The 24,534-nt window shown below is 40.6% G+C and overlaps 1 protein-coding gene across 1 annotated transcript in view; it reads right to left on the bottom strand.

The window, feature by feature from the left end:
• MTMR2 (myotubularin related protein 2) overlaps positions 1-24,534 on the bottom strand; it is a 37,490-nt gene that overhangs the window by 1,836 nt on the left and 11,120 nt on the right. Inside the window, exons 3-13 of the mRNA XM_026706869.2 lie at positions 19,828-19,903; positions 17,539-17,633; positions 15,355-15,465; positions 13,866-13,967; positions 11,245-11,328; positions 10,078-10,227; positions 9,640-9,828; positions 7,032-7,217; positions 3,893-4,099; positions 2,038-2,130; positions 937-1,050 (exon numbers count right to left, since the gene is read on the bottom strand). Coding sequence (XP_026562654.1) covers positions 937-1,050; positions 2,038-2,130; positions 3,893-4,099; positions 7,032-7,217; positions 9,640-9,828; positions 10,078-10,227; positions 11,245-11,328; positions 13,866-13,967; positions 15,355-15,465; positions 17,539-17,633; positions 19,828-19,903 — 1,407 coding nt within the window. The remainder of the gene's footprint in view (positions 1-936; positions 1,051-2,037; positions 2,131-3,892; positions 4,100-7,031; positions 7,218-9,639; positions 9,829-10,077; positions 10,228-11,244; positions 11,329-13,865; positions 13,968-15,354; positions 15,466-17,538; positions 17,634-19,827; positions 19,904-24,534) is intronic.

A 24,534-nucleotide genomic window follows, 5' to 3' on the forward strand; every position in this document is an offset into this window, starting at 1 on the left:
TGGAAATGGCAAAACTGACTACTCTGATGAAAGAAAAGAGCACAAGTACTTTTGTTTCCACATGGAAGCCGCTTCTGAACTTCATGCTTGATTTGGAAAAGAATTGAACTTTGACTTTGGGTTTTACAACATTAGATGGATAGATCTTTACAGAAATGACTTGTTGATATTATGGAAAAACAAAACGCTGTGATTTGATGCAAATGCCTTATTCTACTGCAACAGAAAGAGTCGGAAGTCAATGCTTTTAATTTTCTTTTCCTACCTTTCCTCACTTCTCTTTCAGATAACAGATAATAGATAATCAGAGTTGGAAGGGACCTTATAGGTCATCTAGTCCAACCCCCTGCCCAAGCGGGAGACCCTACACCATTTCTGACATATGGCAGTCCAATCTCTTCTTGAAAGTCTCCAGTGATGGTGCTCCCACAACTTCTGAGGGCAAGCTGTTCCATTGGTTGATTGTTGTCACTGTCAGAAAGTTTCTCCTTATTTCCAGGTTACATTTCTCCTTGTTCAGTTTCCATCCATTATTCCTTGTCTGGCCTTCGGGTGCTTTAGAAAATAGATTGATCCTTTCCTCTCTGTGGCAGCCCCTCAAATATTGGAAGATCGCTATCATTTCTCCCCTGGTACTTCTCTTCCCTAGACTAGCCATGCCCAGTTCCTCTAATGGTTCTTCATATGTTTTAGCTTCCAGTCCCCTAATCATCCTTGGTTGCTCTTCTCTGTACTTTTTCTAGAGTCTCAACATCTTTTTTATAATGTGGTGAACAAAACCGGATGCCTTTCCTCTTCCTCCTCACTGCTCTTTTATTTATTTTATATCTTATAATACTTTATAACTTAATTTAAAAAAAAATGTTTAAAAAAAGTATATATATAAATGAGTAAGGAAAATTATTTTTTAAAAAAAGAACTGTTATGGTTGGTCACCTCTTTCACTCTCTGCTGCTCACTGTTCCACAGGAAGGTCCCAAAGAGACAGCTGTAGAGATGGTCAAGGATGGTGATCAGGAAGAACTCGTTGAATTCAAAAGCTGTGGGAAACTTGGAGGGAGGAAAGGAAAAACATTGCAGTAGGTTTACACTGGGTATTTCCCACATGATCTTTGAAAGAACAATTTTCCTGCCAGCTGATTTTTTGGCCCGTTTGAGGCCGTTTTCACCCTCCCAGAGGCTCGACAAAAGCCTTTGTCGCCTCGGGAGGCAAAATAAATGTGTCCATTTTGGAAATACCGGAAGTGCTGAAACAGGCCTGTTTTTTCAGCCTCCCGAGGCTGCAGTGGTTTCTCTCGAGCCTCCAGGAGGGCGAAAACGGCCTCAAATGGGCCAAAAATCAGCTGGGAGGCGCGTGCATGTGCAGTGCGGGTAAGTTTGACTGAGGCTTGTGTGTCCACACAAATGGCTCTGCCATCGGTTCGCCACCACGGATATAGGTAGACCTTCACTTACAACAGTTCATTTAGTGACCGTTTGAAGTTACAATGACATTGAAAGAAGTGACTTATGACCATTTTTCACACTTAATGACCTTTGCAGCATCTCCATGGTCACGTGATTTACATTCGGATGCTTGACAGCTGGTTCATATTTATGACGGTTGTGGTGTCCCGGAGTCATGGGATTCACTTTTGTGACCTTCTGATAAGCGAAGTCAATCGGGAAAACCAGATTCACTTAACAATCCCTTTTACCAGTTTAAGAACTGCAGTGACTCACTTAACAAAGGTGGCAAGAATTTTTTTTTTAACTGGTCCAAAACTCACTTAACAAATGTCTTACTTAGCAATATAAATTTTGGGTTCAACAGTGATCGTAAAGTTGAGGACCATCTATACAAATGGAGAATATGTTCAGGACTCAGAGACCCACTGAGTTTATCAAGGCTTATTGCCTACGGAGGTATTTTTTTTAGAGAACTGAACCTATTGGCCCTTGCTACAAATAATGCGTGACACATCGACTTCATATTGGCTCGACAACAAAAAGGGAGGAATATTATTTCTGGGGTTCTTTGCAGTCCACAAAATATACCTGTCTTGTCATTTGCCAGACACAGTCCACAAATTGTAGGAAAACAGGAGATCGGTCAGCATCTGCGTGGTTTTTGTCCCCATGGCCAACCCTCTGAAAGTAAACAAGAAAAAGGGAGAAGGCAAAACACACAGACATAGTGACACCAACCTACGACAATTAATTACCCACTTCATAGAGAACCAAAGCAAGCAACTTAACAGGCCTGCAGGTGGAGCCCCAATTCCTGATTTGCAGCCTGAAGAACAATTAAAGAGCAATTTTTTTTATTTCTCTCTCTCTCTCTCCACCCTGCTCATTTAAAGTTCACTGAGGATTTCTTACGAGTGTAAACATTTTCACCCTGCATCCTCATCCAATAACATGAAGTTAAGGACACTCTGTATCTTTAATTAGGCAAATTCCATCTGAATCCAGCAACTAGAGCCTCCTAAAGTTCTCCTAAAGGAGAAAACACATCATTCTCTTCCATGTTATTTATCCAAAATTGGTATTTTAAGCGTGCCGACCCCCATCTTCAAGTAACAAGAATCTTCCACATTGAGTGTTGATGTTGACCCTATCAAGATAGCTCTTGATAGACTCATCCCCACCAATTTATCCAATTTACTTTTAGAATCATCCCTGTTATCAATTACACCTAGAAATAATCACACCAAAAATGAATGAATTCTACATGCAAATTACATACTGTTTGAAAAAACGCTTTAAATCTTCTATTTGGTTCCACTGGATACTGTCTAAAAGTTTTGCCTGATGAGAAAACTCCATGCTGTTCTTTTTTCTCCGTGCTATGTATAATTTCCCGACATCTTTCGTCTTTTTCCTATCTTACAGTTACACACATCCTAGCTTTTCCTTATAAGTTTTACTTTATTGTCATTGCACCTCGTACAACCAAATCAAACACCATCTTCCGTGCACATCATGACCATAACCGTGAAAATAAACACAAACACACATCCTTCACCCTCCACACATTGAAAATATTTATAAGAAAAGCATTCAAGGCCCTTGTTTATTTTGATTGTCCTCTTCTTCACTTTTTCCAGCTATGGAAGTCTGTGAGAGTTTAGATTGAAGAAAAAAAAATCATTTTTTGGTTTTCAATAGTTGTCAAAGACTTTGGCATCGACTCACCAAAACTATTGCACTCTATTCTTCCACAGTAAGCTGTGGAATTTTTCTAATCTCTTGCATTTATGTCTGAGTGACGATCAGCAAACCTCAAGTCAGTTTCTAAATGCCTATTCACAATCTTAAATCAAGGATCGGCATTTTGAGATGCAGAATTCTACTTGTATGTTTGTATACAAGATCAGGTAATGGGCCAAATGCAAAGAAATAGATAAAGAAAACAAATACTGCATTCTCAACAGAGAAGATGGCCTATGCAGTGGTGGGATTCAAAAAATTTTATTACTGGTTCTGTGAGCATGGCTTGGTGTGGCCAGCCCACTAACCTCCTTTCCAGCTCCATTCTCCTGTGCAGGGCAACAAAAGAAGAACCAGCCGATCAGCTGGGACTCGGGAGGCGGAGAATAGATGGGGGGCGGGGCCAGTCAGAGATGGTATTTGCTGGTTCTCCAAACTACTCACAATTTTCACTACTGGTTCTCCAGAACTGGTGAGAACCTGCTGAATACCACCTCTGGGCCTATGTATAAATGTTCAGCACAAGAATTCAACAAAATTCTAACTGTGAACCAGTGCACCAAAAAACTCTCACCGTGGCTTTCCTGGAAACGATTTAAGAGGAAAACAAGGAAAATGGTTTCCTCTCTTTCTGCTGTTAAAGAACTGTGTTTCAAAATTCATTGATGTTCTACCAAGAAAATACCATAATCACACTCACCAGTTGGAATCTGTGCCCGAAACTCAACCATTCTTTCTCTATCAACACCTGGAAGCCTCGTATTGTCCTGTAATAGCCGTCTAACATGAGCATAGCCAGAGAGGTGAGCTGAGCGGTACGGTCCCAACCGTCACTACAATGTACAATTACAGAAGTCTTCCCTGATTCCACCTTGTCAGCAATCCGAAGAGCTCCAGCGAGAATCAGCTGGGTTAAAAAAAAAGAAGGCATTATGCGATTGTGCTTTTTATCCCCAATAGAAGCAGTCTTGAGGGCAATCGGACTCCATCCATTCACCCTCACCTTAAAAAGGCCCAAGTTAATATGTCTGCATGTTGGGAGCAGTATAGAAAGATCAGCAAGGGATTTTATTTTAATATTTTAATATGTTTTTTTAATATATTTTAATATGTTTTTCCATACCTTCATGTTGATGCATGTATTCCATAAGAAGGTAACCATCTTTTATTCTCGAAGTTCTGTTATATTCCATAGAATATATATACAAATTTATTTATTAAGGCTTACCTACGATTGATTACCTATGATTTTAACACACAACACACTGTACTCATGCTTAATCATAAAATAAATCAGGAAAGGCATTTTTTTTGCCACTTATATATTTTGGATGGTATTTGCTATAATCCAAGGCCGTTCGCAATTTCTAGTTTATGCCTGTCATGCCCCCGTTGGAGTCTGAATCTGTGGGGGAAGATGAGCTGGAACAAGAGCCGACAGAGATTGAGAGGGCAGCTCCGTTGGCCTTGGAGGAAACTGGGGAAGGGCAGAGTCAGTCCAGGCAGGGCTTTTCAGTATTCGAAAGGCTTGCTGACAGGGAGGAGCAGGAGAGGCAGAGCTCAGGCAAAAAGCATGGACCACCCCCTCCTGATCCAAGAGCACGGAGAGAAGAGAGAAGGCAAGAACAACACAGACTGAACTGGCTACGAGGGAGGAGAGTGTCCTGCCCCCCTTTACAAGGCACACCTGGGGCCTGAGATGTAAGGAGGTGCAGGTGAGAGGGGCATTTGTCAGGAACGAGCATGGAATCTGTGGAGCCTCATGTGCGCTTGCTGATGCCTAAAGATTACTGTACTCTGTCTTGTGGGGTTTGCCTGGTTTGCCTGCTTCACTGAAATTATTGCGCTGGTTACTGTTTGGCTAACCTGGCTTATTAGACTGCTGGCCCTGGTTACTGTTTGGCTAACCCCACTTACTGGACTACTCACAGCCAGAGGCAGCTGAAGATGCATGTGAGAGCTTTGCTCCAGGACTTGTAGTAAAAGTGGGGACATCTGGGGGCAAAGTTGGAGCAATAAAGAGGAGTTAGACCAGTTATTTGGCTCTGTTGCTTTTGTGCCACGCCTGGGCCATCACAATGCCATTGGAACTGAATAGAAGAATCCATCCATTATTAGGTATCCTTGGAATAGTCCCAACAAAACCATAGCTACGTTCAATTACATAAGTTAATGGCTTTACATCACACATTTAATCTAGTTATGGTATCAAACTATGTTTTGGCTTTGCATACCATGTTGAAGTACCAAACAGAGTGAGTCAGCGCAATATACCCACCTTTTTTTAAAAAAAGCGAACCAATAATGTTAAAACCAATATTTGCAAATTATGAACATCCATTGCCAAATCTAAGCGACCTTGTTCAATCATTGTGTGTGAACGTAGCCAATGAACGACAAAGGACTGAAGCTAAAATGTTTTACAACTGTAGTTTCCGTCACCTGTTCTAGCAAAGACAGTGTAATCTGAGGGCACTATCCCTCCCAATTTTAAGAGATTGTCCCAACTGTTTTCTTGTAGAGAAACATAAATCAGTTCTATTAGAAAGTAGACCCAGTCACGTAGATGCAAAGGACAAAGAAATGAGTCATGTGGAAAACAAAGGACAAAGATAAATCAATTCATCTGTAACTTTTCACTTACAGCTTTTTAAGTCCCTGCATTTTATGTAATGCAAATACTTATGTCAATCAGTGAATAGCATGAATTTGCTTGATGGATCCTGTGCAAACATTAATAAAAATCTCTTCCTGCTAATCATCTCAGGTCACATTGCCTTTGCTAGAATAAGTTGACAGAAGCTACAGTTGTAAAACATTTTAGCTCCGATCCTCAGTCATTCATTGGCTATATTGACACAACTGAATTTCTAAAGTTAAGATCTGTATTTATTGTTCTAACCTTTTATACAGTTTATGCGGGCTGGGGAATTAGAATAACAGAATTGGAAGGGATCTTGTAGGTCATCTAGTCCAACCCTCTGCTCAAGCAGGAGAATCTATACCATTTCTGACAAGTGGCTGTCCAGTCTCTTCTTGAAAGCCTCCAGGGATGAAGCTCCCACAAATTCTGAAGGCAATGTCTGTTCCATTGGTTGATTGTTCTCATTGTCAGAAAATTTCTCCTTATTTCTAGGTTGAATCTCTCCTTGTTTCCTCCCTTTGTTCCTTGTCTGGGATTCTGGAAGTTGAAGCCCACAAGCCTTAAAGTTACCAAGTTTGGAAAGTCCTGCACAAGTTCTATTTTGCCCTCTCCTGTCCTCAGTCCAACTCTCTTCTGGCGAAAGTGTCATGCTCAACAAACTTATTCTCTTCTTTCTTTACAAGTCAGACAAACTACTAACCCTCTTCAGTGCGAAAGTGAGAGAAAGTGAACAAGAACCACATCATCAGAAGTGCCAGCTTCATTTGAAAATAAGATCTCTTTCTGGAATACATGTCAGGTGTCCTTTTTTCTGTTTGGACCGAGAACAGATATGAGCCAATATCTCAGAGCTCTAATTAGCAGCTATTCATAAGAAGGAAGGGAACGTTGCAACGGGAAAATTATCACTACAGCCAACAAGTATGAAATGCAGACTCTGTTCCTGGATGGTGGAAAATCTTTACGAGTAGAGTAGAGTAGAGTAGAGTAGAACAGGACATAATTCTTTATTGGCCAAGTGCGACTAGACACACAAGGAATATGTCTTGGTGCAAGTAGGAACAGCTGCTATGAATCCATGCCAATGACACACAATCACAATGCCTTTTATTTATTTTATGGCCTTTCTAGGACATCCAGTCCCAATGGACTCTGCAGCTGAATATAGACAGATACAGAATACCCATCAACCGACCTTGATATGCTCCAACCAATGAGTGGATTCCAAATTCGACAGCCAGTGTGTCTCTTCTATGTTAGGATATATAATCTCTTTCAGTTTCCTCAGTGATTCTCTCATGACGTGGATATTATGGATGTCCAGGAAAACCAATTCGGCATTCTGATAGGCGTCCTCACTTTCATAGCCTCCTCCTTTAGCCTGCAAAGATAATGAATATGGGAGCTGTTTGGGGCCAGCTAAGATTTCAGAAGTGCAAACTTGACATCGCTGGCTGCACAGCCATACTGTTCTGTCCTAGGCCTCCCCAAAAAGCACTAAGTCAATTCTGAGTCCCAACCTCTTTTATTACATTGATGTGAATTTATTTCATTCACAGTCAGCCAACGGCTTGGCGAACAGTTTTACGAAGGTATACTAATTAGCTCAGACCTTTATCAATCCTGGAACGCTGCCTGGTAAAATTCCACATTCAGTGTTGACAGGGAAGGGCTGGGCTATACAGACAAATCTTCACAAGGCTGGAATGAACAGATGAATGAACAAGCAAGTTGCTTCCTGCAAAAGCCCCCTTTCCTTTTTGCTTCTCTTTTAATCCTGATGGGAGGGGCCATTCATTGTTCACCTGTGACTTTACTCCCACATCAACCCTGAGTTCTTAATTGTGCCTTCCTTTTGGCAGCTCTGTGCATGTGCAGGCTGGGAACTGGTTCCAGAAGCTCCCCTGCCTCACTGTTGTCTGAGCCCAAAGGCAGCTGATGACTACCAGCCTGCCCTGGCCCCATCTCTGCCTCTGATACAAAGCTGTCATCTGAGCCTTCCTCAGCCTCCAGGACTGGCCCAGGTTCCTCCCCAATCTCCTCACTACTGTCCGACTCTCCTGCTAGCTCCGCCAGCTGCCGGTGGGCCACAACACACACACCGTGTGGAAAATTAGCACCCATCCCTCTTAGAAGAATGAAATATTTTAGGAAATATTAAAAAGGCTTATTATATTTTCCCTCACGGAGAAACATGTTTCTAAAGACAGAAACTCAGTGCTACAGCTCCCTGCCCCCAGCAGATATTTGGTGCCTATTGAGAAGGACTGGGCCAACCTATCTACAAGACAAAAGACCTTCAGCTCCAGGGTGATGGGATTAAGACATAACCCTCCAGGACATTATAGGATTATCTAGCAGCAGGGCTCACTGCACTGCAAAGTCTAAGGACTTTGCACCACCCAGCAAGGTTCAACCAAACTTATTTCAGGCAAACTCCTACGATTTGCCCATTGGAGTCTGACAGCAACCAATACAATACATTCTTGCACAGGAACAGGAAGTTCAAGTTCAAAGCCCAAGAGAGGGTATAAATACCTCTCTCTCTCTCAACTCCATGTGGTCAGCTGCCCAGGACCTCAAACCCAAACTCCTGTTCATCAATAAAATAAACCATCTTTCCAATCAGCCTCCATGTTTCCAGTGTCTTTCTCACCACTTGGAACTGAACCAGATGGAAATTTCTTCCAACAACCATCTCCTGCCACAATTGCGAAGACTGAAATGACGTTCTATTCTTTGAATCCTACCTACTTGAGGGTGTTACTTCGAGGTGAGGAGAAGCAGAGTACAGGTAATCCTCGACTTACAACCATTTATTTAGTGGCCGCTGGAAGTTACAACAGCATTGAAAAGAATGACTTATGACTGCTTTTCACACGAGTGTTGTAGCATTCCCATGGTAACAGGATCAAAATTCGGACGCTTGGCAACCAGCATGTATTTATGTCGGTTGCAGTGTCCTGGGGTCATGTGATCACCTTTTGTGAGCTTCTGACAAGCAAAGTCAATGGAGGAAGCCAGTTTCATTTAAGAACCATGCATTTAAGAAACCGTGCTGTCTATGGATATTCTCCGTCATCCAGGTCATTGGGGGAAACAAAACAATCACTTCATAAGTGCATGGCACAACATAGCAGAACAAACCCATCAGGACTAGATTCAGCAGTCCGTCTGCATTTAAAAGACAAAGGTCACTCTTTTGAAGGCGGCAAAGTCCACATTGTTGGACAGAGAGGACCGCTGGTTTGAAAGAGGGGTCAAAGAGGCCATCTTTGTCAAAACTGAACAGTCCTCCCTCAACAGACATCATCTGTCTCCAGTCTACAACACAGTCCTTTCAACAATTCCAAGAAGGCTTCACCCACATTTACACCACCCAGGTGATCCTGAGAACACAGATAAACCTCCACAACTCTCTAAAACAATGCAAATGGCCAGCTGCCTGCAAGGAATATAAATTGTTCCATTCCCCTCCATCCAGTTAGAGCTGAAAAAGCTTCTTGGATGAGAAGTGAAATATCTTCAAAGAAAAAAACACCAAGATATTCTAGTTGCCTCTTGAAAAAAGCACCCTTGGGACAACCATGCTATTAATTTAACAACTGATACACTTAACAACTGTGGCAAGAAATGGAGCAAAATTCACTTAGCAAATGTCACACTTAGCCACAGTAATGTTGGCCTCAACTGCAGTTTTAAATTAAGTACTATCAGTACTTGATTTCCAGTACTATCAGTACTGGAAACTGCTCAGTGGGAATGGGCTGAAATACTTGCTGCCAAAGGTATGACAGTCCAACCTTATTAGCTACTGCGTTCACACTTGGCCTGGCATCAAAGATGAGTATTTTGTGGGACTGGGCATTGGAATCCATGATAGCCTGAAGATACTTTTCATCTTCTTTGCTCCTCTTGCCACTGACTCCAACCATTGGCTGGCTGCAGCGAGTGATGGTGGCTTGGCTTTCTGGGTGAATCCATGACAGGACCTGGTAGAAGACAAGAATGGGAGGGAAAAGCAAGAGTGGATCAAGAAGATAACTGATATTGTGGGTCTAATATTTAATTGTTCTGAATTAAACCACTGAAGAATTCCTGCTGCTGGGATGGATAATGTCCCTAAATTGTAAAATGATTCTTACTGGTCTTTCCCACCCCGTGAAAAATCTACTTGGTGAAGGATGCGGCCCAACACCTTTGGGAGACACCAATCTGCAGACTGCGAGTGCCATACTTACAGGGATACGGCCCCTTGACCGGAATGCAGCCACTTTCTTCAACTCCTCATCTGGAATATTGGCTGGAACTACCAGAAGGGCAGGATAGGTATCACAAAGCTCATACTGCTCATTGATGCTAGTCATCCTCCAACTTTCATTAGGAATGCCCTACGCAGGAAAGAGAAGCTGTTCAGGAGATTTTTCAGAGGGAAGGGGAGGGGAGAAATGAGGGGAGAAGGCAGAGAGGAGAGGAGAGATGCAAGGGAGGGGAGGAGAGGAGAGGAAGAAATTAGAGAAGGCAGAGAGGAGAGGAGAGATGCAAGGAGAAGGGAGAAGGGAGGGGAGAGGAGAGGAGAAGGGAGGGGAGGGGAGGAAGAAATTAGAGAAGGCAGAGAGGAGAGGAGAGAGGTGAAGGAAGGGGAAAAGGGAAGAGGAGAGGAGAGAGGAGGGAGGAGAGGAGAGGGGAGAAATGAGAGGAGAAGGCAGAGATGAGAGGAGAGAGGAGAAGAGGGGGACAAGGGAGGGGAGAGGGGAAAAGGGAGGAGAGGAGAGGGCAGAAATTAGAGGAGAAGGGAGAGAGGAGAGGAGAAGGGAGGGGAGAGAGAAAGGCAGAAAGGAGAGGGGAAGGGAGGGGAGGAGAGGAGATCCTCTCTCCCGATACCAATATCTAGAAATTGGATATTTGCAAAAACTTGGACAAATCAAATCCATTTCACTATCTACTTCACAGAGATTTCTCTTTCTACCAGTTTTACTTCTAGATTTTTAATTAGCCACCTAGATGGAGGGAGGAAATCACCTTCTGCTATAAAGGCAGCAGATTGCTTTGTAAATATACAAGGTGGCCTCGTATTTATTTTTTTGATCCACAAAAAATGTTTTATGTCCTCTGCAGCACTGGTCATTCTGCAGATGCACCATCATTACTGCAGCTTTTCCTGGATAATCACGTGATATGCTGTGATTTAGAATAATCTAGCCCAGACACACTTACGTGGGAATTGTTTTTATTTGATTATCCCATTAGAACGTTTCTCAACCTTTGCCGCTTTAAGATGTGTGAACTTCAACTCCCAGAATTCCCAAGCACTGCATTAGAAGGTCTTCCAGCCAGCAGATTTGCAATAAGCTAGTTTGCTAGAGAGCAAAACATTTGAAAGTCAGACCTGGGATAGTGAGACTCACCTGTCTCCTGTACTCCAGAATGGGATCATAAACATTCCAGCCATTTTCTGGGAAAACTTCTTTATACTCAAAAGCGAACAGAGGCTTAAAAAATGGAGAGATTCTTTAGCAATGCATTTTCCATTTCAAATAACTATTCCTATGCAACCTTTTTTGTTTGTGTACCTTAATAAAAGCATAAAAGAAAGGCAGAGAGCCCCAGAATGTGTAAATTAAGTAAATCAATATACATTTCTCCACATTCCTTTATTTTCTGATCTATGAAAGTGCCAAGAAAATGATAGGGAAAAAATAAATAGTTCTTAAGAAGAAAGTTAATAGGAACCATTTTTCAAGGCAGCATCATAGAACTGCATTTCAGTTTCTTAGTTTTGCACAGGATTGCCATCTATATAAGCGATGGTCTCAGATGCTGTTTTGTTTGTTTAGAATGACATGGAACTTAATGCTAATTGTGGGGATCTATAACTAGGGAACAATCAACGATTCCCATTTAGATTAATGCGCAACAATGAATAAGGCTCAAACCCTCCTAAACTTTGATGCATGCCATGGCACATAAATCTTCACTGCCCACTTTCTGGTTTGCTTCATCAAGAGAAGGAGTCTGCAAAGGATCTTCTCGATTAGGAAAAAAAGTTCACAAATCGAAGAGTAGCACAGGTCCCAACATGCTTGCAGTTCAATGGTGGCATTCAATTTTTTTTTACTACAAGTTCTGTGGGCATGGCTTGGTGGGTATGGTGTGGCTTGGTGGGCGTGGCAGGGGAAGGATACTGTAAAATCCCCATTTCCCAGCCCACCCCACTAACCTGCTTTCCAGCTCCGTTCTCCTGTGCAGGGCAACAAAAGAAGACCCAGTCAATGAGCTGGGACTCGGGAGGCAGAGAATAGATGGGGCGGGGCCAGTCAGAGGTGGTATTTGCCGATTCTCTGAACTACTCAAAATTTCCCCTACCAGTTCTCTAGAATTGGTCAGAACCGGCTGAATACCACCTGGATGCTTCAAATGTCATACATAAATCCTATATTCATGCATGTGTGTTATAGTATCAAATGACTGTGCCTGGGCAATAGAGACGAAATGCACTCTGTTTCTGGCTGGGATCACTTTTATATGTCTGGGTACAGGCATATCAATTTCACTCTTTAAAAATAGTTTTCAGTATAGAGAAATACCCTTAAAATCATATATGAGCTGTGGTGGTGGAGTGGTTAAAGTGCAGTACTGCAGGCTACTTCTGCTGCCTGCTGGCTGCCTGCAATTTGGCAGTTTGAATCTCACCAGGCTCAAGGTTGGCTCAGCCTTCCATCCTTCCAAGGTGGGTAAAATGAGGACCCAGATTGTTGGGGGGAATATGCTGACTCTGTAAGACTGCTTAGAGAGGGCTGTAAAGCACTGTAAAGTGGTATATAAGTCTAAGTGCTATTACTATATGTGGAGACATTTTGAACTCCCGTGAACTCATGTTGGATTTGCACTTTCAAGGGGTTCACTGAAGCTATATCACTGATGAAGTTTCTTACGTGAGAAGCAAAATATCTTCTTCTTCCTCAAAATGGAAGAAAAAAACAGTCCAGTTTTCTTTTGAAAAAACATGTTTGAGACATTGTTATTATGGTTGTAGCGCATATCCAACCTTGATTGATCTTAAAGCCAAGCAGTTTAAGATCAAATCTGTATTTTAATGGAAGTTCAGTAGGAAAACTTAGAGCTGTGGAATACAAGGGGAAGTTGAAAAAACATCCTGGAGGAACACAGTGGCAAAACTTCAGTATTATTGCCTGAGAAGACCTCATGGATCTTTCCCTCAGGTCAAAAGTAGTCGAACACAATCCAAAGGTTTCTTTACCCTTTCAGGCTGTTTTTAAAATAAAGGAATGTTTGACACACATATCCCCCCATCAATTATGGGAAAAGTGACTAATCCTAGCATTTATGGGGAAATAAAAATATTTGAACATTGTGATTCAACTCTGAGTTGCCTTCTTTTGCAACATGGAAGCATTACAGCCTTGCTTTTAGACTAACTTGAGTTCAAGAAGCTAATAACCCCCACTCAGATCAACATCCCTTCACTTTCTTGCATTTTCTTCCTACAACCACAGTGTATAGGTAGCCCTCAATTTACAATCATTCCTTTAGTGACAGTTCAAAGTTACAATGGCGCTGAAAACAGTGACGTATGACTTTTTCACACGACTGTTGTAATATTATCACCACCACGTGATTAAAATTTGGACACTTGGCTACTGGCATGAATTTATGACAGTTGTAGAGTCCTGGGATCATGTGATCACCAACTCCTAACAATGGGGAAGCCAGATTCACATAACAACTGTGTTACTGACTTAAAGCTCCAGGGATTCACTTAACAACTGTGGAAAGAAAGGTAAAATGAGGAAAACTCACTTAAAAATTGCACTGATGATGTTACCTAGCTAGGGTAATGAAACGTCTGCAAGAGAACAAGCAAGTTCAGAGAGGACCAAGGAGCCCTCATTTAACAATTGTATTGCTTAGCAATGGAAATTTGGGCTCAATTGTGGTTGCAAGTTGAGGACTGCCTGGATACCTTGGAAAAGAAGATGGTTGTTAGATTAGCAAAAAAAATACTCACCAAGTGATTGGACATTGGAAATGCATACTTTGTCAAGTTCTCAAATATGGCTCTTCTCGTGCGACCTTCAGGTCTATGAGCGAACCGAAGATTCCGGACATCCTACAGAATGTAAGGGGAAAAACGAGGCCTTACCCAGAAGCCTATTAACATACCATAATGATCAATTTGCCGAGAAATGACTTTACCAATTGCTGCCAAATCAGAGGTGGTATTCAGCAGGTTCTGACCAGTTCTGGAGAACCGGTAGTGGAAATTTTGAGTAGTTTGGAGAACCAGCAAATCCCACCTCTGACTGGAGATTTTTGTTCTGACCCAGGCTTCATCAAACTTAATAAAACACAAACTGAATTTAAAAGTAAAACCTTTTTTAATGCAACGCTGGGAATTACTTGCATTCTCAGCCAAAACTAATTAGACAGAGTTTCTCCAGATAAGAGCACGCTTTTCAGTGCTGTTGAAGGCTGCCAAGAAACAGAAGTCCAATTAAGGCTAACATAAACCGAACCAAAAACCCAGAAAAAAACCGACCAGAGTAGAGAGCTTCACAAATGATTCGGAGATTACTGAACTGCTTTGCTTCCTGCAAAGCTCTTCGTCATTGAGGACTGACTTTTATCCCTTATGGTAGGGGCAATCATCTTCTAGCCTTATCCGGAGTCGCCCCTTCTGCTTCAGCTGCTCTCACCTTCTAGCAGCTCTGCGCACACGCGCACTGGGAACAGGCTCCCCTGGGTCCTCTGCTTCACTGCTGCCAGACTCCAAAGGCTTGAAGGCAGCACCCCATTCTCAGATGGTCCTGCCCCATCTCTGCATCAGATGTAGGACCCTCGTCTGAGTCCTCTCCAGACTCCCAGGTTCCCTTTTGTCCTCACTGTCTGATACCTCTGCCGTCTGCACCAGCTACCAGTGAACCACAACAATTTTATAGTATCCTTCCCTTGCACACCACCCACCAAGCCATGCCCACAGAACTGGTAGTAAAAAAAACTGAATCCCACCACTGTGCCAAATTCCTCTGTGTTATGCCATGGAGAGGAGGAAAATTACTTTGTAAGAGGCAAAACCACAAGTCTATCACTTTGAACTGGGATTCTTCATCTGGTGTCCATGAACAGTTTTCAAAGAAGCCACAAACTTGGATGGGAAAGAAGATGTGACTTTTATTCCCCACTAACCTCTCACTGAAATTTAACTTTTCATTCAATCATGAATGTAGGCGACAATGGCCTCCAGACTCAAAAAAAGGTTTAACGTCAATGAACCTCATCTAAAATTATTATACTTTAAAACATAAAATCAGAATAGTCCATTCTTCAATTGAACAGGGGAATGGATTAAATGATCTTTGGAGTCATTTACAACACTTACATTTTATGATTATATGAATTTTCTGTCAGCATGCTTTACTGAAGTCTTATAAGCCATAGCCATTACATTCTATGGATCATGAACTCAGTATCTTCCCATTCTTGATAGACTAGTTTACCTTGCACATAATTTCTAGGCCGTATGAATTTTCACCACGACTAGAAGCTCCTCCTATTTTCTCCACTCTGTTAATCACTCCAAGAGGGCCATCTAGAACAAATGGAGGGTTCTGCAGAAAATGGAAATTTATTAATAGAGCATCCAAACCAAAGAATTATTGTTGGACAGAGCTAACAGAGATAAGGATTTGATTTTTTGATACTTAGCCATGCAATAAGCTTACAAACACATTCAGAAAGCTGAGGATACCTTTAAGATGAATGCATTAGACACTATATAGATCCTTATTACCTTTATATTTCACCATTCCTCAGAGGAGTCAAAGCGTATTATATTGAATCTTTCATTTTACCACCAAAACAAGTTTCCCTGTGAAATATGGTGGTCTGAGAGAGAAAAACTGGCCAAAATCACTCATGAAATTTCCGCAACTAAGAGTGGATAAACTTGGACCTCCCCATGCTTAATCCAAGACTAAATGGCTATTCAGCACAAAATATATTTCCCTTGTTATAGTCCTGTGATGGTGAACCTATGGCACGCATGCTGAAAGTGGCATGCAGAGTCATCTCTCCGGGCACGTCAGCCGTCTCCCGTTGCTCTTCTGGGTTCCGGTGCGCGCATGTGTGCCAGTCAGGTAGTCTTCACATGCGTGAGGGAGCTAGAAAGTAGAAGAGCACGTTCCGGCACGCACGCGCACACTGCAAATCAGAAGCTCAGCTCTTCCAATTTCCGGCACTCCCGCATGTGCAAAGAACTGCTCTTCCAGTTTTCGATGCTCCCCCGTGCACACGTGCTCCCATTTCAGCACTCAGTGCTAAAAAGTTTCACCAGCGCTGTGTCCATTTCAACACACGATAACTGTCTATAAAAATACAAGCTATGAGAAAATGTAATTTTCAAAGTGGCTTTTTGTTCCATGCATGGTATAGAAACATGAATATTACAGCTTTGTTTTGTTCCTTCTTATGGCAGTCATAAATTTTGCCATCACTGTGCAAGAAATAACAAACTTGCTCTTTGGAGACTGAATCTAAAATGCTTTACACTCCTAATGAATATTTGAAGTTGATGAATATCCAGTACAAGCCCTGGTTCATTTAGCCTACATTTATCTACGCTGCTGGCAATGTCTCTCCAATGTTTTCACAGGTGAGTTTTTCTCTCCCCGTTTTTCATTATATAGTTGTAAATGCTGATACAATGTATTGTTTCAACAGAATAATATTTATACAATATCAATTAAAAACAATTGACATTCTATTATTTAGTTAACTTAGGGTAGCGTTTCTTAAAAGTATGGTCCTAGGATCCCGAGCAATCCCCAAGGCTCTCTCTGCAGTCCTCAAAATCAAAATTATTTGCCAACCTAACATTGAAAAATAACCCAATATTAAAATCTCATCAAACAACCAGGAGAAATGGTAGGGGCAAAGATTGTCCCAATGGTGATTTTTTCAAAAGGCAACTGGACTTTCTTGGTTTTTTCCTTCTTCAGTTCTGAAAAAGCTTCTTGGATGAGAAGTGACACGTTTAAAAAAATAAATAAAGTCCAATTGCCTTTTGGAAAAAAGCACCTTTGGGGCAACCATAACCAAGATGATTGAGAATCTCCTTGGTAATTTTTAAAAATAGAAAGAGATTCTGAGATTTTTAAAAAAATTAAGAAACAATGACTAAGTGCAGTATTTCTCAACCTTGAAGATGGGTGGACTTCAACTCCCAGAATTTTCCAACCAGAATAGCTGGCTGGGGAATTCTGGGATTTGAAGTTCATCGACTTTTAAATCACCATGGTTGAGAAACAGTGAGTTAAGAGTACTGGAAATAAAGAGAAAGGAATATTCTACCAACATTAATTAAAATGTAGGATGTCGATAATACAAGCATAAAATTGCTTGATTTGTTCATGCAAAGTTCACTATAATGTTAGATAAAAAGAAATTCTGCATCTAAGTATTTGTTGAACAATAAAAAATTTTCAGTTCTGATTATTTCATGTTGAAGGCTATGTGGTGTAATCGCTTAACAAATAAGAATGTGAGATTTTTTCAACTCCACTTCGAAAGGCAAAAGATTCCATCATGGCATGTACTGAGCTGTGGCCTCCCTTCAAATAAGAGCTGAGTATCTATCAAAAACAAGAAAAAGTTTTTAAAAAAGGCAATTTATTAAGCCTTACCCTTTCCATGCTTTTAAAATACAGTCTATAATTTGTAACTGTCAAAGTTCCTCGAATACCTCCGGTAAACGGGCAGATATGAGTAACATCTTTTGCTAGGAAAGAAATGATAAAAATATTTAAAGTATTATAAATATTTCCATAGGGAACCACTGCCATAAGGTTTAAAATCTCTCTCCCCCCACCCCTCCTGCTTTTCTAAGGTGAAAGAGTAATTCTGGATTTATGCCTTCCGACGAAGAAAACAAAAAGAATTTATCCTTCCTACTTCTGCAGTCTTGTATGGAGAAATATGTGGGAGAATGACAAAGGATTTTAAACTTTGTGGCAGGAACAAATAAATATGGCCTGACGTGATTGTTTTATGGACAAATTTGAGAATGAGAGAGGCACAGAGTTTGACATTATTTCCCCTGGAATCTCTGACAAAATGCTTAACCTTTAAACTTTCCCGCAAAGTTATTTTAATGAGCCCCATGCGCAGCTAGAAGCTGAATTCAGATAAACAAAGACTTGAAGCCAAATATTTCCAGCAGGAATTCCTCTGACAAACAGGCCCAGCCACTCCGTTTCATTTGCTTTACCAGTTTTCTAGTCCTATCTTATCTCTACTATCTGTTATCACTCCTTAGGTTAACACATAATCAAAATTGGACACATTTATTTATGAGTGTTCTGGAGTCATGTGTTCACCTTTTTTTTGTGACTTTCTGATAAGCAAAAACAATGGGGAAGCCAGATTCACTTAACAACCGTGATACTAACTTAACTGCAGTGATTCGCTTCTGTGCAAACATCTGAGGCAAGGAAGGTTCTAAAGCGGAGCATAATCCACTGAAATGTTTCACTTAGCAACAGAAACCTTGGGTTCAATTGTGATTGTGAATCAAGGACTCCCTGTAATTTGGAAGAGGATAGATTTTAAGGAATATGAGTATGCCTGAATAAAATGTAAGCAACTATGTGGAAGGTTGGCCAGTACACACTGACACATCATTGGTATTTGGACTTCTGTGTGTTAGCATTGAGGTATTTTGGTTCCTTCCACTGATACACACTGAAAGCAGATGCTGATATGTAAGTGTTGGACTGTCTATTTGTCTGTCTGCCTACCTACCTACCACAGCTGTCTGCCTGTCTACCTACCTCTGTGTCTGTCTACCTGTCTATCTATCTTACCTACCTAACATATTTGTCTGTCTATTTATCTGTCTGTCTGCCTGCCTACCAATCAACCTACCTTGTCTGTCTCTCTGTCTATATATCAGTATCTATCATCTATCTATCTATCTATCTATCTATCTATCTATCTATCTATCTATCTATCTATCTACCTATCTACCCACCTACCTACCTACCAACCAACCTTCCTACCTATCATATCCACCTACCTACCTACCATGTCTACCTACCTACCTACCATATCTGTCTCTATCTATTTATCTACCTATCTTAGATCTACCATGTCTGCCTGCCTGCCTGCCTGCCTGCCAACCTACCTACTTATCTATCGATCTATCGATCTATCTGTCTGTCTATCATCTATCTATCTATCTATCTATCTATCTATCTATCTATCTATCTATCTATCCATCCATCCATCCATCCATCCATCCATCCATCCATCCATCCATCCATCCATCTATCTATCTATCTATCTATCTATCTATCTATCTATCTATCTATCATCTATCTAATGATTCCTAAAGATCATGTGACTGTATGGATACTGCAACTGTCATAAATGTGAAAAACTGTCATAAAACTCTCTTTTCAGTGCCACTGAAAGTGCAGTCACTGAATGAATGGTTGTAAGTCAAGGACTACCATGCTTGCTTTTTATTCAGGTACGGAGGTAGTCCTTTATTTATAACAGTTCACTGAGTGACCATTCAAAGTTACAATGGCACTAAAAAGTTATTTATGACCATTTTTCACACTTATGACCATTGCAGCATCCTTTGGCAACTGGCATGAACTTATAACAGTTGCAGTGTCCCGGGGTCATGTGATCCCCTTTTGTGATCTTCTGACAAGCAAAGTCAATGGGAAACCCGATTCACATAACATCCACGTTACTAGCTTTAACGACTGCAATGATTCACTTAACAACTGCAGCCAGGAAGCCCATAAAATGGGGCAAAAGTCACTTAATAGCTGTCTTGCTTAGCAATGGAGATTTGGAGCTCAATTGTGGTCATACGTTGAGGACTACTTGAGGTCAAATGGAGACTCTCCACAGCTCTTGCAATGTTTTTTTGGCGAGAAAATACAAACAGCTGCACTTACCCATGTCTTTAATAGTTTCTCCTGGTAGCAAAGGGGGCTCTTCCATTTCAGCTAATTTATTTGATTCTCTGAGTATCTAAAACACAAACACAATATCAGGTGCACTCACCTTCAATACTTAAAAGTTCAAACATTCGAAACTTACTTACCCCACGTATAAAAAAATTACATGGAAAAAAAAAAGCAAGCCCAAGCAACAATGCCTGGCACCCATATTTGTCACCTGCACTCAGCTTTAACCTACCTGATTCACAGCTTCTAGGAAAATCTACAAGGGGTCTCCCATTTTGTTTTTCTGAGGTAATGCCCAAGGGATGAAATTGCGTGTCTTCACCAAACCTGACCACCTCCTACTTTGTTAGGCTCCCGTAAATTATTTTAAAAAGGGGTGTTAATAGCCCTTTAGTATATAAATGATGCCATCTTTTTTATAACTTTGGATGATACCTAATTGTGTAATTTTACCTGTGATTTAGTTATTGTTACATTATGTAAATTACGTATACTGTGGAGAATGTAAGTAGCCAAGATTGACTGGTAAAAAAAAAATCAAATCAATGAATCGAATCCTATATTATATTTGAATGCTGCAATGAATCAATTAACTATATTTTTAAATAAATCTTGTGGTAAGAAGATAGGAACATTTATTCTTACAAAACTAAGGAAAGCCTTCCTGAGGAGGATCAGACAATTGTTGGGAACAGGAAAAAAAAAGAATAATTTAGACAGTCTTGAAGGTTTAGGTTTGGTTTTTTTTTGGAGTTTTGGTGTTTGTTTTTGCCCCGAAATAGAAAAAAGATATTTGTAGTCTTGCTCCTGTTTTTAAAAGTAATAGATAAAAGCATCCTATTTGCATCTGCATGAGATCATATTAATCATATACAGGTTTCCTGCAAATCCCTACAGAAAATTTCTATAGTTTTGCACACCAGCTAAAATAATTTGTAATAAATGCCTTTACTTTGTGTGTGTTTGATGATTAAGGAAATAGATAGGCGAATAACTGAGTTGGGAATGACTGAATCCATTAAAAAAAAAAAACCCACCACTCATCCTATAGAAAAAGCATTCATCAAAATCTTGACATGAAGGAGAAATAAAGTAGAAACCCTATCAGCTGACAGGACATTTTATAATGATTCAAATAGAAAAATTGTCAAGTAGGATACTAGGTAGAGAACAAATGCCTTCTTGAAATAGTATTTAAAAAAAAAAAGTTTTCTGTCATATCCAGGCAAGAGCAGAGGGATAAATTTACACCTTGACAGAGGCTTTACCTGGCATAACAGAAATAAGGAATTTTCTCTTCCAAACCGAAGGGAAAGAGCAGCTTATGGCTCTGCCCATAGGTTGTCATCACAGCTTTACTCATGGCAGTGTCCCTCTCCCCCAAATGCTAAGTAGAGCCCCTATCTCTCCATCCCCTGGTTCCCCGTCCTTTTGGCAAAAGCCTTCCCCCCCCCCCCACAAACAAGGTAATAAAGAAGGTGATGATCTCCTTTTAATGACCCCATAATCCCTTGCAGGGTGGAGTGTGGGCAACTGAATGGAACTGAATGTTTACTGGCTGGATGCCCTTCCTGTTGCCAGTGCGGTGTTTTGTTCAGCAGATATATACTCACTGTGCCCAGAGAGAGAGAAATATCTGCCTCTACTTAGGAGCGAACTCACAGCCTCCTGATTGTGAGGCGAGAGCTCCACCTCTAGGCCAATGCGCCACTCATAATAAAGAAGTGATGCTCTCCCAAAAATACATTTCTGCCCTTAATCCAATGAGTTCCCTGTTTTCCCTTATTCGGCCCATTTGGGTATCTGTCTCAGTTGTTCTGCTCTTCTGAATCCTCACCTTCCCCATCCTTTGCATGTCTTGGGCATACCAGAGGCTGCCTATGCAAAGAGGGATTCTGTAACAATCCAAGTCCTGCCCATTTTTATATTCAGCATGTAAAAAAAGGCAAATGGTTTCAAATGTGCGGCTGTGGCTGCAACTCAACTATTTTTGACCCCAACCCCATTGGAGGCTCCTGACTAAAGATTTCTTTACTCAGAAGAAATGAGCTTACTGCTGAGTAGCAAAGACACTATAACACCATTAGACATCTGCTTGTTTAATCATGGGGATTAAAATCTCACGACTGTATTCTCATTACCTTAAACCACAGGCTTCAATTCCCTGTTAAGCCCCTTTCCTTCCATGAGAACAGGTTTCTTCTACATCAGTTCTTAGTTTATCACAGTTTGTCAGGGTGTCTTGATTTGATGCCCTCAAATGTGGCAGTAAGCCATATTTGCACTGTGTGCATGATGAGCCAGTAACAGCAGTCTGGTTTTAATAAATTAAGCTATAAATCATGGTTTACAAATCACAATGGCTGGTTTCATATGTCATGTAAGCCCCAAATCCATCAAAGCACAATAGCAAAATACATAACTTTTAGGTGCCATCATTTACTGAAATTACGATAATTAGTCAGCTGGGTTATCAGAGTGCCACTTGATGTGTCCAGTTGGAGTTTGCCCAAATAAAACCTAAAACTTTCCAAAACACTCTTTCCAGCTGTATGGAAAGGAGATAAGGCAAGCGTTTGATACTGAAGATCAATGTGGCTTCTGTAAAATAACAAACCTTTTCAACGTGGTTTGTTTAACCACAGTTTGCTAAATAAGCTATGATAGCCTGGGTTTGTACAACATGGTAAGCCATAGAGCACATTTTATGAAGTAAAATTCCTAGGTTCTATACAATAGTACAATAGGCTGGAATCAAATACAGGTAGTCCTTGACTTAAAACCATTTATTTAGCCCTGTTGAAAGTTATAAAGGCACTGAAAAATTGACTTATGATCGGTCCTCCCACTTAGGACCATCACAACATCCCTGTGGTAATGTAATCAAAATTAAGACACTTGGCAACTGGTGTGCATTTATGATGGCTGCAGCATCCTGGGGTATGTGATTCCCATGTGCAACTTTCCCAGCCAGTTTTGGACATAGGGAAATTTGGATTCACTTCACAACTATGTGATCCACTTCACTGCAGTGATTTGCTTAAGAACTGTGGCAAAAAAGGTCATAAAGTTGACCCAGCACAATTAACAACTGCCTTGCTTAGCCACACAAATTCTGGTCCCGATTGTGATCATACGTTGAGGACTATTGTAGAGGATATGATGTTTTACTATGCTGAGTGCAACCATTTGCTCTGTGTTGAAGTAGAGCATGTATAGATATAAAATGAAGACTTGCTAGACAGAATCAATTGTCCAGTGATTTTCATGAACCAACTTTGTTATCATCTTTCGCCAAGCTATTTCCAGTTTGCTCAGTTTCTCCTTTGGACAAAAAAAAAAACACCTTTAGGAATCAGCTTAATTTTTAAAACAATCTTTTCTTTTTAAAAAAATTCAAATCTTACTTGGCACCCAACTACACTTTACCACTTAACAAAATGCATTAGATCAAAAAGAGAAACTGAATTTTTGGAGCAGTGAAGTAGACTGCTACTTCCTTTACTTCCTACAAAGACCATTGAGAAAAATCATTGCAGACTTTACTATTTCAACATCTTTTTAAAAAAAAACCATTTGCTGATTATTTAGTGATGATCGTTGTACTGATGGATAAATTATGAGTTACGGTTAAATTAAATTAGGGGCGAGTTATCTCAGCATCTCTAAAAGAGGAAAGAGGAATTCATTTCTGTATGGATTCCAATAAAAACTGCAGGCATTTGGCAAAAGGTTTGTCATATGATGATAGAAGAACAAGACTTGCTAGACAGAATCAATTGTCCAATGATTCTCATGAACCAACTTCGTATCGTCTTTCCCCATGCTATTTCCAAATGCTCAATTTCTCCTTTAGGCACTTTGCAATAGGAAGACTGAAAATCGTAGCTAAGTCACAATAAGAATGAACACCACAGCCTTGAAGAGGAAATAATGGATCTCTGCTCAAAAGGTCACTCCAAGGCCACCAGCTTGTACCCTTCAAATCTGGTTCTTCTCAAATGACAACCAGAGATAATTGCAGGAGAGCATTCTTGTTTCAAGATGGGCACCTATGCAAATACTCAAGGACCTTGACTAATTCTGAGATAATTTTTTTTCTATGCCTGCCTTTTGAAATACCAACCAGACACTTCTATTTTTCCTTGTCTCAGAGACAAAAGATTGAGCGAGGCTGGCTTTCCCCTGATCTAATGTGCACTAAATTTAAATTTTTCCTTGATCTAATTTGCACTAAATCAATAGACTGTAACCTGGTCTTTGACAAGTCTATGACGAGAGAGCTATAAAAAGAAGACAGAGGAAGGACAAAACTAAAAGAAGATCTTGCTAAATAAGCTAAATTCTTTTGCAACTGGTGAATGGCAAGGAGGAGGAAAGGAACCGGAGGGTTTATGAGCTTGGATATCTTTTTTTTTTTAATCAAAGGCAAAGAAGATTGTATGAAGCCAGCTTGCCAGCTTCAGGGGTGCTGATGCAAGTAGAAATTCCTGCATGCCCTTCACGCTTTCAGGGATATTTACCAAAATAGCCAGAAAAGAGAGAAATTCCTGCCATTTCTGGTGTAGGTTTTTGTTGTGTTGTTTTTAAAACATTTATTTCTGTAAAAACTCATGTTATCACTTTTAATCCAGATATTAAAACACATTCAATGTAATTAAAAAAACCCACACACAGACACATTCTAAAACCCAG

Source organism: Pseudonaja textilis, chromosome 7 (assembly GCF_049901715.1).
Source record: "Pseudonaja textilis isolate UNSWEBS1 chromosome 7, rPseTex1.2, whole genome shotgun sequence".
Taxonomy (NCBI): Eukaryota; Metazoa; Chordata; class Lepidosauria; order Squamata; family Elapidae; genus Pseudonaja; species Pseudonaja textilis.